The sequence below is a fragment of the Gossypium arboreum genome, chromosome 5 (assembly GCF_025698485.1).
Source record: "Gossypium arboreum isolate Shixiya-1 chromosome 5, ASM2569848v2, whole genome shotgun sequence".
NCBI classification, from domain to species: Eukaryota; Viridiplantae; Streptophyta; class Magnoliopsida; order Malvales; family Malvaceae; genus Gossypium; species Gossypium arboreum.
In genome coordinates this window covers 9,563,199-9,581,463 of record NC_069074.1, presented here as the reverse complement: position 1 = coordinate 9,581,463, position 18,265 = coordinate 9,563,199, and the positions used below count along the sequence as shown (strand labels likewise).

Genomic DNA, 18,265 nt, shown 5'->3' with positions numbered 1-18,265 from the left:
TACATATGTAACCAATTAAGAATGTTTTTACTTTTTCAATCATAATATTTTGAAATATTATAAATTTTATAATAAATAAATAAAATAAATTAATTGATACGTACAATTAAATCCATAAATCATACATAATTTTATATTTAGCATCTTATCAACAATGTTGTAGATAGTTAACCACTAGCAAGTAGTATCATTTTATCTTACGAACTGCAATTGTGACTTTATGGATGTTGATCTGTAGGAAATTATATCTCGACAACCATGAGCTAAATATTTTCCAAATATTCAATTTAAGTTTAACATTTCTATCTTAATACTAATTACCTTCTTCACTTTTAATATGACTTTTGTAGCTTAAAGGTCAATTCTCTTGTATCCATCAATTATTACATATAATTACAAAGTTTGGAGAAGCTTAAAGATTAAATCTGCATTCAACGTTAACTACTATCTTTATTTTAAATTGAATTTTAAATCATTTTAATTATATCTTTAGAATATCAAGATTATATCAATTAAGTTATTTCGTTACTAAAATAGTTATTTTAGGTAATATAATTTAATGACACATCATATATTGATAATATGTTAATTTGCATGATTTTTGTGTTTAATTCGGTTAATTTTTGAATTGATCCCTGTTGAATTAGTGCATTTATATTTTAATCTTGTCAGGGATGCAATTGGGACGCTAAGAGTGAAAAACGAGCAAAAAAGGACCAAATTGAGACACAATCAATGAAATGAGGCCAAATAAAAAATGTGAATAAAGCCAAGGACTCATCAGATTTTTTTAACTTTGTAAAAGCCAAAAATAGAAAAAAAAATCTTATTTTATTTTTTATTTAATTTTAATTATATGTGGAAAAGATTAAAGCCAAAATTAGTAAATACCGACACATTTAATTTCACATTTTGATTTTAATCTAGAATTGAATAGAATTACTTTCTTTTTTTCTTCCAATTTGGGTGTTAGCATTCCGTTGCTTCCATTTACATTTCTTTGTTCTTTCTAAATTAGTCTAATTGCTTTCCAAGTACCTTTCTTTCCCATTCTTCACCATCATCATTAAATCACCTTTCAAAATCTACAAAACATGAATAATTTCATGCTTCACTAAATTCCATCTTAGCTTTAGGCCGATATTCTTTTTGGTCGAGAATCGTGAGATACATATCCATACTAAAAACTCTTCCAATCGGTATTCATATTTTTCCTAAGTATCAGGATTGACAATTTATTCCTTAAAGTTAACTCGATTTCAAGTCAAAAAGTGCACATTGGGTTGGAGCCGTGTTTACTGACAGTTGGAGAAACGAGTCGGTCATGCTGTATTTGGATCTTCGAGAACAAATCAAGGAAGAAGTGATCGGGTTTAAACAACCCACGCAGTTAAAGCCGTTAATTCGAGTTGGGTTCTTCAGAGCGTAAGGCTACCAGAATCTTGAATCGAGAACACGTGTATCTCAGTTAGATTATCGGTAAGGGTTGGTTTGCAGGTCATATCGGGACCAGCTATGTAACGGCGTAATTTTCAGTGGTGTCGGAAATGGTGATTTGAGATCACTAAATTCGACAAATAAGATTGAACAAGATAGTAATTTAATATTTATGAGTCAAGTAAGAATTTAGAAGAATTTGTGAAATGGTGAAATTAGTGAATTAAAAGAATTTATTAGGTCAAACGGGTCAAAAATGAGGTATCGAGACCTCAAAGTTGAAAATCGAGCTATAAATATTTTTATAAATATTTATGGAGTGTCATTGAGTTAGTATTAAAGTTTCGTTAGAAAATTTTAACGTTTGGATTGCTAATTAATTAAAAAGGACTAAATTGAAAATAGCGCAAAATTTGTTAAATTGTGAGTAAATAACTTAAGTATTTTAAAAAGATGGATTTAAAGAGCAATTAGACCCAAAGGTTAATGGCTGGACGGTTTGGGTATGAAATAAGCAAGAAAACAATGTGAACAAGGGGCAAAATTGGAAATAACATAAAAGTTAATAGTTAAATAATGATGTAATTGAAAAATCTAGACATTTCTTCATATTTTCTCAGCTAAAACGCCATAGAAGGTCTGGAGAAAGCTGGTTTTTCATATTTTACATCATGTGAGTTTAATTCTTACTTTTCTTGATAATTTTTATGTTTTTATGACTTTTACAATTAGGTCCACTTGTAGAATTCATTAGTTTTTGATTTTATGGGTGAAATTGGAAGTTACCCTGGATGGATAAGGGAATTTTATGATGAATTATTATGAAATTTAAGTTCTAATTTTATATTAAGGTGGTTTTATTAAGTGATTTTGATAGGAAATGATATTTAGGACCTAATTGTGAAAAAGTTATGAATTGAAGGGTTCTGTTGAAATTAAGAATATAAAAGGTTTTGAAATAGTTTATAATGATAAAATAAAGTGTTAATTGAGAAAAATTAGTTCAATTGATGGGTGAATTGAGCAGGGACTAAATTGTGAAAATTGTAAATTTTGGGGTAAAAGTGCAATTTCAAAATTTAAACAGCATAAATTGTGAAGTGAAATAGAATTGAAATGGATGCTAATGAAGGAATGATTTTATAATTATAGATCAAGAAAACGAACTGAATCGTGGAAAGGAGAAAATTCAAGAATAGTCCTTGAATTTCTATGACTTTTACAAATTAGTCCAGGTAAGTTCATATGGCAAAGTTCAATGTTTTGATATGAAAATATTATGATTGTTAAAGTATTTTATTGTTGATGAATACTATCAATTTGCATTAACTAATGAATAATGTGTAACTAAAAGTACAAATTAGTAGGAACAATGGATTTGAGTGCTTCTATTTCGTGACCACGATGAGTTGACGAAACATATGTGATAAGTGTGCCCGTTTAAGACCATAGCTGGGCTATGGCATCGGTGCAATGTGATAATGTGACTCCGTATAAGACCATAGCTGGGCTATGGCATCGGTATAATGTGATAATGTGATTCCGTATAAGACCATGTCTGGGATATGGCTTCGGTATGATATGTGAACCGTGTAAGACCATGGCAAGGCTATGGCTTCGGTGTGTGATGCGTATCAATGTGAAAGTCCATAGTTTACTATGGCAATGTGATAATGAAGCACTCAATTCCTTATTGTTCCCTAATTTGACAATGAAGTAAATGAGAAATGGGCCTAAGGGAGTTAAATTGTGAGTTGCCATATGGAAATTATTCCAATGAGTTATTAATGAAATTGTGATTTGGAGGATGAAATAGTTAAACTAATAGATATATGATTGTGTACGATATTTGATATGATTTGTGTTTATATGCCTATGAGCTTACTAAGCTTCAATAAGCTTACTTGTGTGTGTTTAATATTTTTATGTAGATTGAATTGAAGTGAAGTGGGTAGATCGGATCAACACAACAGGGCACACTATTCAGATCAATTCCGGTAGTTTTTGTTTTATGTTTAAAGATTTATATGGCATGTATAGAGTTTGAATGAATTGAAGTAAAGATGTTATAAACTAGTTAACAATATTTGTACTAAAACAGTTTTTGTAAGTAGCAGTAGTTTGACTTTGAAAAATCACTAAAAATAGTAGAAATGGAATTAAATAATGAATAAATTATGGAATCGAATCTTGATGAGTCTATTTTCATATGGAAGAAGCAAAACAGGTATATGAGCTATATTTTATGAGATGTTTAAATTTTTGTGAAACAGGGCCAGAGTGATTTCTGGATCCCCTGTTCTGACTTTGGAAATTCACCATAAATTTTACCAAGATAATTAGAAGTCATACTTTATATGTACAGATTCCTTATTGAGTCTAGTTTTATTATAGACAAACGGCATAGTCATTGAAGCTCTGTACAGAGAGATATCTGATTCGTAATACACAAAGGTCAGAGTAGTCAAACCCTGAAACAGGGGAGATTTTAAATAATAAACTGTACTAATTGGCTTGACCAAAAATTCTAGAAAAAAATTGGTAAGTAGATATATGAGTATAAATTCAGAGAAAATTTACGGATTTTGATTTCGAGTTTTATAACTCGAGATATGAATTATTTAGCAACTATGACGCAGTTGGACAGCTTGTCTGAAAAGTATTATATAAATTATCTAAATTTGGTTAAGTGCTCAAATAAGTTTAGTAGTGCCTTGTGCTCGACTCCGGCAACGGTCTCGGGTATGGGGCGTTACAAGCTACAAGAGGAAGAATTGCTGGTTAGTGTAACACCTCTTAACCCCAAACCGTCACCAGAAGAGGGTTATGGAGCATTACCGGAGTTTACAGAATAATTACACACAATTCTATTATTTTCTTATGTTTATGTCAAAGCTGTCTTCTTGAGCAGCAGTCACTAAAATATTTATAACTGGAGCTACGAAACTTCAAATTAAGTTCTGTTAATTTTCCTTAAAACTAGACTCATATACCTTTCTACCATAAAATTTTCAGAATTTTTAATATAGTCAATTAGTACAGTTTATTCCTCAAAGTTACCCCTGGTCTGCTATTTGACAACTTCGACCCTTTTTTTACTAAAATTTAATTATCTCATAGCATAGGACTCGGATGATGTTTCCGTTTATTTCTCTTGAAAATAGACTCATTAAAGATTCTAAGCATATAAATTATAGCTCATAATTATTTTTATACAATTTTTAATGATTTTCCCAATTCAGAATAGGGAATTCCAAAATCAATCTGACATTGTCTCACAAAAATTCAAATTCATACCAAATTAGTCAAATCCTATTTTATACCATAACCAAACCTAAATTTATTTATTTCATCCTTACATTTACAATTTCAAAATGACACACACATAAGACATCCTAGGTACATGCCATTACCCATAATTCACACACTTTACCTCATTGAATTCGGGATCGGCCTGGGATGCTGATTCAACGTTCTATCTTTACTTTACCTGCGCACGGAAACAAACCGTACGCTGAGTATGGTATACTCAGTGGTATTTCTATAATCCAAACACTTGATAATATAACAATTAAACTTAAAATCACAATAACAAATATAACTATTCATTTATTTATTTTATAGATAAGTTTCATTTACTTACCATAAAAATTCTATACAAGCCATATAACAAACACAACAATATATTTGCTCAATTCTTTTCATTTGCTTACCGTATAAATTCTTTACAATATATTCACAATTCATTTGTATTCACACTTTACTTCTTAACAATATACCATTTTAATTCATTCTAACATCAATCATCATCCATTTGAACTTCACTCATTTCATGAACCTTTTTGTTCATGTTTTCAATCTCATATCTCAATTTCAATTCTCAATTCAATTTCTCATTTCATTCCAATAGCTCAATTAACCAAATTCACTCGATTTATCTTTTCACTTATTTACCCCTATTAACAAGACTCGGACTCTGATAGATACACGGATTCCTCCCAAACACACCAGAATATCCAACCCAAACACACCCGAAATATTATAAATTCTCCATAACACACCAGTATATCATATCCTCCCAAACACACTAATAATGCATTAAATGCCTCTTCGGATAAACCGAAGTATATAATAACAGAAACATATTCTCGGCCGAACTACAAATCTCCCCATCACATCACAAATCCAATGGAATGCCATTTGTATCCAATCTGGTCCGATACTGTTAATAGGATATTTGATTCACTTTCTCAATTTAATAAGTCTTTCATCAATATACCATTCTAATAATCACATATATTCATATCAATTCCCTCATATTTCCAATCAATATAATTTTTTTCAATATAACATTCATTCAATATTCAAATTTTTACATAAATCATATATATATATATTATATATTATATATTTCAATCAATATAAATTCAATCAAAATGATTTCAACCAATATAAATTTGATAAATTCATCACATACCAAAATCAATCCATTTCAATTGTAAAATATCATAATTCTAACACTAACAATTGTCATCTGTATATAAATATAACAAATAATGACTGAGTTCGGATTATAGAAATACAAACCGTATTTTCTCGAGCTAACTCCGTTGTCTTTGCCATTTTTCCTTGCTTAGTCGAGATTTCCGAGACAACATTAGCTATGGAATTAAAACAATTCATATTCGTTAATTCTCTACTAATTTATATCTAATTAATAAATTTTGATTCAATTTCTACTTTAATTTCAATTTAATCTTAACTAAATTCACTTACTTTTTCTATCTCAATTCATACTTCATTTCTATTCAAATTTTGTCCAAACTCATACTTAACTATTACATTTTCAGCATATTTTCCTAATTTCGAAAATTTCATCAATTTAGTCCCTTCAACATAAAACTTATGAATTACTTTACAATTCAATCCTTATTTCATTTCTAACTTGAATTCCTATCAATCTAACCCTAATTCATTTTTTATTCAACATGAACAATATTTAGAATTCTAATAACTTTCAAAATATTAATTTAATTTCATCAAAACTTTGTTCTAAAACTTTTAAAACATCAAAATTAAGTAGAAAGGGCTAAATTAACTTACCTATTAAACTTCCAAACCTTCAAATCCTAATTCTCCCTTTTTCTTTTCTTTCTCCTTTCTTTCTTTCCTTCCCCTGCTTTTCGTTTGCCTATTCTGTTTCTTTTCTCTGTTTCCTTTCTTTTTTCTTTATTTATTTACTATATATATATATAATATAATAATAAAATAAAATATCCATATTTAAAAATCTATTTAATAACAAATATTTATTTAACACTTGTATGCATTTTTATTATTACACATGTCACAAATTTTACCATACATTTGTCATAATTTAATATATTTATTACATAAAATCTCATAATATAATTATTTAATTAATAAAATCTTATTTAATATTAAATACTAATATTACAATTGTACACACTTATATTTCACATTTGTACCAATAAATTCATTACAATTGTCATTATTTAATTTATTTATAAAACAAAAATCTTATTATTTAATTATTTAATTAATAAATATCTTTTATTCTAAAATTAAGTAAATATACAATTATATTCCAAGTGTTCAAATACATATATTACACTTGTACAATTTTATCATCACACATTTGTCTTTATTTCAATTTATTTCATAATATAATAACTTAATATCAATTAAATAATAATAACCATAATAATTAATTAATTAATTAATATAAGAAAATCCTAGACTCTTCCATCTTTTGCCGCCTAAATTCATATATTAGGCATAATTGCCTATTTGGTCCCTTTTATTTTCTTTTAATCTACAATTCAACTTTCATCCTTTATTCAATTTAGTCATTTTTCCTAATTACTCTTAATTAAGCTAAATTCACTTAATTAAAACTCTAATTAACCACTCGATTAACTTCATAAATATTTTTAATAAATATTTTCTAATCCATTTTTCAGAAACAGTGATCCGAAAATACACCTTTCTAATAACCTTAAAGTTCGGGTCGTTACAGTTAGAACGTTCTTAATTGCTATAACCAGCTTATTGTTGGGAAGTAAAAATTAATTTTTAAGGATCGATTCAAAAATTCAAAATCCATCGAGTCTTGGGCTAAGGCTTATTATTTTTTATTACAAAATTCGAATTTATTTTCCAGTTTAATTTCCAATTTATTTATGATGTTCAATTATTTAATTTCTAAACATTCCAAAACTCCCCTGACTTATTTGTTTATTTTTTTACAGGCCCGTTTTGAGTCATAAGCGTGACTTTTGCCATGACAAAAATTCTGATCACAAGTTAAATGCGGAAGTTGATTATAACATCCAATCCCTGTGGACTCGACCCTACGGGTCTCTTACTACTATTTAGAGTTATTTTTGTAGGAATTATTTTTTATGGTTTCAATGCCCATCATATATGTAATATGATTTAGGGTAAATTACAAAAATAGCTAGTTTTGTTTGCCTTAAATTATATTTTAGTCACTTATGTTTGAAATATTACGTTTTAGTCACTTACGTTATTGTTTTGTTACGAAGTGATCACTCTACCGTTAATCTTCGTTACCTCCCTAACGATAGTCTTATATGACAATCCAAATGTGTTTTAAATGCCAACTTGGATGTCCTACATGGCAGCCCAAATTAAATTTATTTAATTAAAAACCTATTTTCATCCTAGCGACTGGACATCCAAGTTGACATTTAAAATCTATTTGGACTGCCACGTAGGACTACCGTTAGGGGGGTAACAAAGCTTAACGGTAGAGCGACCAATTTGTAACAGAATGATAACGTAAGTGACCAAAATGCAATATTTTAAACATAAGTGACTAAAATGTAATCTGAGGCAAATAAAAGTGATTATTTTTATATTTTGCCCTATAATTTAGAATAAAAAATTTAAAAGAAAAATGAATGTTTTAAAAATAATAGGTTTGAGGTTTTCAAAATTTTTATAAAAGTTTTAACTTTTACTCTTTTTCTTGGTTTACGTTGAAAGTTATGTAATAAAATTCGTGTCGTTTTGTGACTCTAATAATGAAAAGACTTAATTGATATAATAATAGTTTGGGGATATAATTAGAATGTTTTGAAGTTTGAAGATAAATTTAGAATGAGGGTCATAGGGATATCTAATGCAATTAACTCTTTTTAATCTAATATTTGTGTTTTTTTATTTAAGATGTTACCTAAATTCGATAAAAGTTATATATTTTAGTACACAAAACTAATGTTGTTAGCTTTTTAATATACAATTTATTTTTAAGGTTGATTTCATTAAAAGTTAATTAAATTTTATTAAATCCAACACTAAAACTTACAAAAACACCATCATATTCTTTTTAACAAAATAGGCATAGAGTTAATTTTAAAATTAAATTTGTTGTATTAAAAAATCATTAAAATTCAAACATGCCATCAACGTTGGTCAAATTAACACCATTGTGTTTTGTGAAGGGGGTAAGAAGCAGTTAACTAATATCAAAAGGGTCCTTAGATGCTTTCAAGCAATGTCTGGTTATAAAGTCTATTTTGATGAATCTTCCGCTATACTATTATAAAGTCAATAGTATTATGAGCAACTTTTTTTTTGGAGCGGCAACTCTACTAAAAAGAGGATGCATATGGTTAGCTGGGCTGACGTTTGTGCTCCTATTCAGTCCGGTGGTTTAGGTATTGTCTTAAGAGTTAAAAACAAGTCACTCTTAACTAAATGGCTTTGGAGATATGAAAACGAGGGCGAAAGGCTATGGAGAAAGGTGCTGCAAGTCCAATATGATCCTATTTTGAACAATATCCTACCTTCTGTTTCTGCTTTGGGTAATTGATCATGGGTATGGAGAAATTATCACAAGAACACTTATCCCCTGAGATTCGAGCCACAATGATTTTTCCAATAATATTGTACTTTGTGTTGGCGATAGTGGAAGTATTAATTTTTGGTCAGATAGATGGATTGGTAATCTGTCGTTAGAGCTCCGTTTCCCTAGGACTTTTTCTTTAGCAATCAAAAAGAAGGAAAGGTCATTGAATTCGGGTATAAGTCTAATGGTGAGTGGACTTGGAACATCAAACTCTCAAGACCAACCTTTGATTGGGAAAAGCAACAATGGGAGGAGTTCTTGCAGGTTTTTGACAGTGCATCTTTGAATCGGTCTACTAAGGACAGTGTCAGATGGAAACCGTCCAGCTGTGGCAGCTATTCGCCTAAGTCTTTTTGTAACATGATCTTGGATAGAGCTTACCCAAAGGTTGAATACAGTAAATATGTTTGGGCAGGGTATGCTCCACCAAAAATCGAGATCTTTGTTTGGAGATTGTTAAAAGGTAGAATACCCGCTAAAGTAGAGCTTGCTAAGAGGAATATTATCCCATCTAACGCTTGCTGTTGCCCATTGTGTGGTTCAGAAAAAGAGACTATTTATCACTTGTTTTCTAGTTGTTGTGAGTCTTGGGCTATTTGATAGCATTGTGCTTCGTTATGAGAGATCCTCCAGGTGGCCCCAAACAACCCTGATATGTTTTTCATGGTATAGATTCCTGCTATTGACCCCAACTGTTGCAACAAGATCTGGTCTATGCTATTCTTTGTTGTTGTTTAGTCCATTTGGTCTCACAGAAATGAGATGATCTTCAATAACAAAATATGGGATAGGTTTCAAGTCATTGATGTTATATTTGCTAGGGTTGCTTGGTGGTTCAAAGCTAAGTGGCCTGACTCTAAGGCCTCATTCGATGACATTTTACGCTTCCCTCATTGCTAGATCATCCAAAAGATGGCAGTCTCCGCAGTCTGGTTTCCTTAAATTCAACGTTGATGTGCTGCATAAGGGAAGGACGGCCTCGCAGGTATTGGAGGTGTTTTTCATAACGAACTTGACGAAGTTTTGATGTCTTTCTCAAGAACAATCGATGAAAATGATTTCAACACAGCAGATGTGTTTACAATTAGAGTCGCGGTTTTTTCCTTCACTGAATAAGATGGTTCATCTCGCATAAGTTTATCATTGAATCAGATAGCTTGAATTTTGTCAATTAGATAAAAAATGTCGTTTTAATACTTTATCATCTCAAAAGCTTTGTGGACTACATTCTTATCTTTAAAAATCCTAATTATCTATGGAACATTATTCACATCAATAGGGAAACCAACGAATTTGCGGACAAACTGACTAAGGATGGTGCACTTAATGAGACCATCTTAAGTTAATGTCGCCTATTGCTTTGAGTATCAATTTGCAATTGAAGGGAGTGCTTGAGAGCTCCCTGGAGAAATATTTCTCGTCTTTCTAACTCGAGTACTAACCAAATGATTTTATGCTTTGTATTGATTTATTTTTGTTTTTTTCTCTAGAGTTGTCTTGCCAATTTGTTCTCTATACTCGTTGTTGTCAATATAAGATCTTTTCTTTCTTTTTAAAAAAATTTTTTTAACACTATTATAATTTCATAATATAACATTTGTCAAATATAAATATTACATTAGACCAAAATATATATAATCACGGCATTAAAAAACATCAAATTCGAATAAATTATTTGCTTATAAAACATTCCATCAAAAGGAAATTAAAGAGAGGTTAGAAAAAATGGAAATAAATCATAATGGGAAACCAACATGCTTTTGTAGGATAAAACATTGTTAAAAGCTTGTACATGTAAAAACAAAAAAAGAAAAGGAAAGGCATAAAGCAATAGGAAGAAACTTCTCTATAGTTAAAATATAGCACCGTGCACTGTTTTCATACTATATTAGCAGTGTTTAAATCTATGATTAAAACTACTTTATTGGCTTCAACCTATGGGATGCTCAGGCACTCTTGGCCCGAGAAACCACTGGATCAGTTCCGTTGTTCGTCTTTTTCTTCTTTTCATTCTGGCCTATGCTTTCTAGGACCCATACAGTTAAGCTCGAAATGGATATTAGCGAATATAACAATCTAATAATCACCATAAATTAGTTTTTATGTAAACATCAGTAATAAAGTTGAGAAAAAGTTAAGGACCATAATTCTAACTTCTGAGCTATTGATATAATGGATCAAAAAAGGGGCTGATGTCCGTGAGCCTGATATTGTTTTGTGATGGAAAGTTGCATGATTTGTCGCTGTTTCCTGATATAACCAAATACCAAATTGTCCTTTCTTTTTGCTTCAACCAAACTATCATCCATCACCACCCGGCCACCTGGCTAGAAACCGTAACAAAGTATGGCTGGTTATTAATTCAAGATTAACATCATCATTTTAGGCCCTATTTTGGAGTCATCACTCATCCAATGGTTCATCAAATGACCACGACGTAAATTAAAAGAGAGACATGCAACTAACAGCAAAAACTAATATTGGAACTACCATTCCTCATTCTTTGATACTAAAATAATCAAACTACCATTCCTAGCTCTTTGAATCTGTAAGTTAACCCCACTAGGTTCTAATCATTTTTGTTAATTATGATATCCTATAAATTTTAAGTTAAAAAAGTTCTCCTATCCCACGCTACAAATTTCTTTGTAAAAGAAAAAACCATATTTTCTTATTATCATTAATTACTGTAACAGCTCATTTACACACATATATATATTCATGTACATATTTCATTAGCCCATGCCTCAAAACATGGTAACATTTGCTCATATTATACGTCGAATCAAACTAAACTAAGTAGACTAGCTAATACTGAGGCATATATAATTTAACAAACAAAAACTGGTTTACCGAGGCACAATTATTTGCGACAAAGAAAAGATTCCCATCTAGCTTGAGCCTCTTCCTAGCGACAGAAGCCATGTTACTGACAATTATTTTCACCTTGCCAACTCCAAACTATGTCTGCAAGGGCTGGCCTTAATTCTTCCTCGTAAAACTTGTTGTACTCAAGAGTGTCACCCGCGGACTTTGACAACTCCACCACTGCTACCTCCGGCGCCAGCTCGAAAACCTCCGCTGTTACCGCTAATTTCCCTTTCCTTCCTTCCACTTTGCCTTGCATCCTAACCTTGAATTCTTTCGTAGCTAACACCCTAAACTTCAACTTCTTCGCCGTGGATACAACCCTCGCCAGGGTTACCGAAGCCGAACACTTGGAAGTGAATAAAGAAGCTGGCTTTCTCTCATCTTCGAACAGATTCGACAAGTCAAACCCTGATGACATCGATGAAATCAATTCAAACGCGTTGTAAAATGGTGGCGGGGATGACTTCGTGGTTACCATTTCCAGCTCTCTATTGCTCTCAATCCCATTCTTGTCGCCGTTTTCATGTTCAACCAATGATGACATAGTCTTCGAAAATCCCTTCCGGAACCAGGGATTGCCGAAGATCCCCGGAACAGTAATCCTCTTATCAGGGTCAGCAACAAGAAGCTTAGAAATTAATCTCCGTGCGTCGTTTGAAATCCAGGGGGGAAACTCATATTCTGCCTTGAAAATTTTCCTATACATGTGCATAACATTTTCGGCTTGGAAAGGCAAAAACCCTGTCAGGAGAACAAACAAAACAACCCCACAAGACCAAATGTCAGCTTTGGCTCCGTCATACCCGTTCTTCCTCAAAACCTCAGGGGCAACATAAGACGGAGTCCCACATTGTGTGTGAAGCAACCCATCGTTTCTTAGCTGTTCAGGCAAAGCGGAGAGTCCAAAATCAGAGACTTTCAAGTTGTCATTCTCGTCCAGTAGCAGATTCTCAGGCTTCAGATCACGATGGTAGACGCCTCGACTGTGACAAAAGTCGACTGAGCTGACTAGTTGGTGAAAGTATTTCCTGGCTGAATCTTCCTTTAACCTTCCCTTAACTACCTTAGCGAACAATTCACCACCTTTAACGTATTCCATTACGAAAAAGATTCTTTTTTTGGTAGCCATAACTTCTTTGAGCTCCACAACATTGGGGTGACGAACCAGCCTCATGATTGCGATTTCTCGCTTTATTTGCTCCATCAAACCTTCTTTCTTGATTTGGTCTTTGTTGATAACTTTGATGGCTACACTTTCTTGGGTGGAAATGTTTTTCCCGTAATAGACCTTGGCAAAGTTGCCTTGCCCTAATACCCTCCCCATCTCCAACTTCCCAAAGATGATTTTCCTCGATCCATTCTTCTTCAAGCTGATAGTCCGATTCACACCTTGCTGTTCCATGTCTCAACTAAACTTCTCTCTAGTTAGGCAAAGGGAACATTTTTTTTTTTAAACTATAAGAAAAGGTCATTTGGCTCACTAGAAGGAGGACACTTCCCCAGGGAACCGAAATGAGATATGGCTTGAAAATTTTTGGAATTTCTGAGGAGGTTGATTAGTGGGTGAAATAGGGGGAAATTGATGGGAAAAAACACTAGCGTTTGGGAAGGACGAAAACAAAGCAGTGATCGATTGTCTTCTATTATAGCCATTGAAGGACATGAATTTTTGGGGGACTGCGGAAGGAGCGCCAAAGCCCATGGAAATGGAAGTTATCAGAGAAATTAACTACAAGGAAAATCGTGCCAATAAAATAAGGGACACGTAGAAAAATATTTGTGGGGTAAAGTTATATAACGACAAAACTTGGACTTAGGTCTGTATTCCAAGCACTGAAGCTTCCTCCTGTGTATAACCCTATTTGCCAAATGAGTACCCAATTCGACGAGACCCAATCCGAACGGCTCGATTAAATTGTTTATGTTCTAACCGATATCATGAAGAAATAAAATTTTACTCTTTAGTTATGAACCACTCGGCTGATATCGGTTTAATTATATGGATATTGGGTCTAAATTATACGACCTATTGCTTGTAACTTTGTACAATAAATGAAACTATGACCTTTGCCTTTTTTTTTTTGAAATTACAAGAGGGAGGTAAAATCTTAATAATAATGTGATTAGTGCGGATCAGATTCATGCTACATCTACAACAGTGTACATCTTAATTATTAGGCCAACACACAATGTTTAAGTATGACAACCTTTTCAATTCATAGTTATGGATCCAGGCATCGCATATCCCATTTTAATTAAGATTTTAAGCAACCTCTTTGATTAAAAGTTGGTGTTACACATAATTTAATAAATGTATATATAATCTCTAGTCACCTAAGTAGTTAAGAAGAAGAAGAAGGACTTAAATTAATAAACTAATTAATTGCGCCCCATCAATTTACTGTGTGAATGTGTGTAAATATTCAGCCTTTTTTGTTTTCGTTTCCTTTCTGGACTCATTTGAAGAGGAGAATTTTAGAAAATATATACCATGAAATTGAAATACTGAATTTGAACAATTGTGGCATTTCGGCTCTTTGGAATATATCTGGATTTTGGGCCTTTTGAACATTTGGATATCAGGTCCAACTCCCATTTTAATAGATAGCAATAATAATAAAGAAAATGATATAGGTTGAGAAAGCCGAATCAAAAAAGGTTATTAATTAGCAAACGATTTATAATTAAGATTTAGTTTATAACCAGGATCTTGCACCAATACCTTTACTTAATTAAACCCTTACTGTTACTGGGTTTTTTTTTTATTTCTCAAATTCCTAATCAGTTTTCCTATTTGATGGAAAGACACATTAGAACAGAGATAACACATTTTATTTTACTCAATTATTCAACTAATATTTTTTGTACTAAAATAGTTTACCATCTTGTATTCGATTCTTACTTGAGAATTTATAAGTTATATCACCAACCTTTTACTTCATGAGTAAGATTAGAAATAAAACTTTTGAAAATTTTAATCAAACAAATCATCTTTTAAATACATATAATTATAAAATTCAAAATATAAATTTAATTTGTATAATTAAAAATTATAGGGGTGAGTATGATTTGGTTCGGTCCAAATCATCTATGATAATTCAATTCAATTCACGACTTTTTTTTACACTATTTTTGAGTTTTGGACTTATTTTAATAAAATTATCTATATCTTTACAACTTTTGAACATTATTTAGTAGTCTTTTAAGTTTACTTTTTAAAAAAAAATTCAGTATAAGTTTTAATTTTATTTATTATTATTTTAATATAATGTCTAGAACTATTCATATCCCTCTTTCAACCCATAATGTAATTCAGCACACTCAAACTCACGTTTTCATTGGCAATAATGTCACTTAACTTTTAAGTTTTCCTTTTGTAAAAATGTGAAAGAGAGTTGTGAGATGTGTGATCATCCGAATACAATAAACGTGCTTCATATGCTCATCATCAAACTAATACTCAAACATCCCTCGTGTGACTACTTACTGTTCCTATTTCGGCTGGAAACATTTTTTAAAGAAAAAATGTGATGCACTTTTGAATTATTTCAGTAATAATTATAAAGCTAAAAAAATAACTATTAGGAGGAAGAAATATAAAACACAAATGACAAAACAAGTTGAAGGAAGAACGTAACCAAAGTCGTCTAGCGTGCGTTGATTTACAATTAAATTTGGGACGTTTATGATATTAGAATTGGTATACTATATTAAACATATATCAACAGAATACAAATTTATTTGGTCCCCAATAATTGGCTAGTTTTTAATAAATATATCTTCTTTTAAAATAAATGACACAAGTATTTTTACGTACGAGGAGAGTGATTGACTTAAATCAATATAAAATTCGAGTGATTTTGATCATTCTGTAATTTTTTATATTATTACTATTTTGACAATACAATCATCTTATTTCATGCTCCATTCATGTAGATTATATATGTTAAGTTTGGTATAAACTAAAATGTCTAACTATTCCTTTTATGTAAACAAAAAAAAAACTTTCAAATGTTAAATATATATTAATATATTGACAATATTTTACATCGATATGATAGAGATTCAAAATTTTACATGCATTTCAAGTATAAATATATTGATAAATTCAACATTTGGATATTGTTAAAATATTAATAATATAAAAGTTACGGAATGATTTAAAACCACTCAAGTTTTATATGGATTTAAGTAGATCCCTCCTCTTTTTGTTAATATATATGGTACAAGTAAATAATTATGTTGCAATGTGTTGGGTCAAGACCGAGAAATTTGGACACAAATATTTACGTAGGAAACTCTCTCCGAAGAGGATAAAAAACAATGGGTAAAGAAAACTTCACTATAACGGCAAAAATCGAAAAGGGGAGTACAAGATGAAGAAACAAATAAACCCTGAACTTGAAATACAAAGTTTTCCCCAAGTTCTCACAAATTCTCTTAATTTTTTGTTGTTGATTTTCTTTAACTATCTAGGGTTGTTAAAAGACTTATTTATAGCTGAAATCTGTGTAAAAATATGACAAAAACATCTCTAGAATAATTAGAGTTAGACTAGGTAAATATAACAGAGTTTAACAAGGAGAAGAAACTCAGTTAAGAAGGGAACACATCGCTATGTCGTGACGTCGCGTTTGGCTTGTTGGTACTAGTGTGTCGTGTCGTTGGGACATCGACTCTTCCTTATAATGACGTCAACTTTGTTTTTTCTAAAGGCACAATCCGTACAATGAATGAGAGAATGGATTTAATACTAAACTTCATATTAATTAAGTTGAAATTAATACAAATTATTATTAAGAAAAATAATTTAGATAGTTAGCTATACTAATTAAAGATATCAAGAGCAATTAGAGAGTTGTAATAGTAAAAATATGAGTTATTCTTTTTAATTTGGAGACATAAATTATTTAGATAGTTTTACAGTAAAAGGTGTTTTTCTACATTTTAAAACAATAAAGTAAAACCTAAAATGTATTTATTTTAACACTATTTTTTTAATTTGTAAGATTTTAATTAAACTAACGTGACTTTATTCATCAAATCAAACTTAATACATACATTCATAAAAATATTATGGATATGAAGAAACAAAAAAAAAAAAAAAAAGGAACAAGACAAAGAAAGCAGATGAAATTCATAATAAAGAAAAGAAAGTTGGAAAATTCAAGGGGGAGAACTTGACTGAGGTGGAATCGACCATATAACTAAGATAATTAAAATGATGGCGAAATGTTGGATTCTTTCCCCACTGACTCCTCTCGTAAATATTCTGTAATTATTAAATTACTTAACTACTACTTTCTTATATGCATCATCAGAATATCATGATATCATGCATGGCGTCATTTCTTTTTTGAAACTTCCATTAGGGCAGCCATGCATGCATGTCTGTCTTTCTGCATATGTCATTGTTAAATCAAGAAAATGACTTGGTAAAGTTTTGGAATCTTTGAACTCCATTTAATTTAATTATCATTTTATATATTTACTTAAAAACAATATGTATAGATTCAAAATTCAAATATTTTATTTTTGTTTTTTTATGCTAAATCATGTTTGTTAAAAATATTAAAATTTTAAATTTAATAATTAAAGTTCAAAATTATATATTTCTCTATTAATAATAATGTTGGTATCATTAAATTGAGTTAAAATATAAATTTATAAAAAATTGGGATTAAATTAAAATTATGTTTAAAAGTTTTAAAATGAAATAATTTTTGGAGGAGCTAAAATTAATTTTTTTTTTGTTGATCACCGGAGGGAATAAATGTGTTTAGGGATTCAATCCAAAATTATTACATTCCAAACTCGATTGCCTCAATTCCCCAAACAAATCCTACGTCACAAATAGTGTATAAAAATTATGAATTGAATTTCCACTCATAATTCCTTCTTTTTATTTTTATTTTGTAAAAAATAAAAAATTGTAATATTGTAATGAAAGTGTTTAATTATCTACTAACAAATATTAAGTATAATGACAAGGTATAGTGCACTTTTAAGATAGATTCAAATTTTGAAGATAACATTATTTACAAAGCAACTACAACCCTA

General features: G+C 30.6%; 1 protein-coding gene across 1 annotated transcript; it reads right to left on the bottom strand.

The window, feature by feature from the left end:
- Positions 1 to 11,975: 11,975 nt before the first annotated feature.
- Positions 11,976 to 14,286, bottom strand: LOC108451907 (CBL-interacting serine/threonine-protein kinase 25-like). The gene has a single exon (XM_017749613.2). It carries the CDS (start codon positions 13,605 to 13,607, stop codon positions 12,261 to 12,263), a length of 1,347 nt encoding a protein of 448 aa, XP_017605102.1. The 5' UTR covers positions 13,608 to 14,286; the 3' UTR covers positions 11,976 to 12,260.
- Between the last annotated feature and the right edge of the window lie 3,979 nt (positions 14,287 to 18,265).

Excerpts from the sequence above, each read along its gene's own strand:
- LOC108451907 (XM_017749613.2), bottom strand. The coding sequence starts at position 13,607 with ATGGAACAGCAAGGTGTGAATCGGACTATCAGCTTGAAGAAGAATGGA.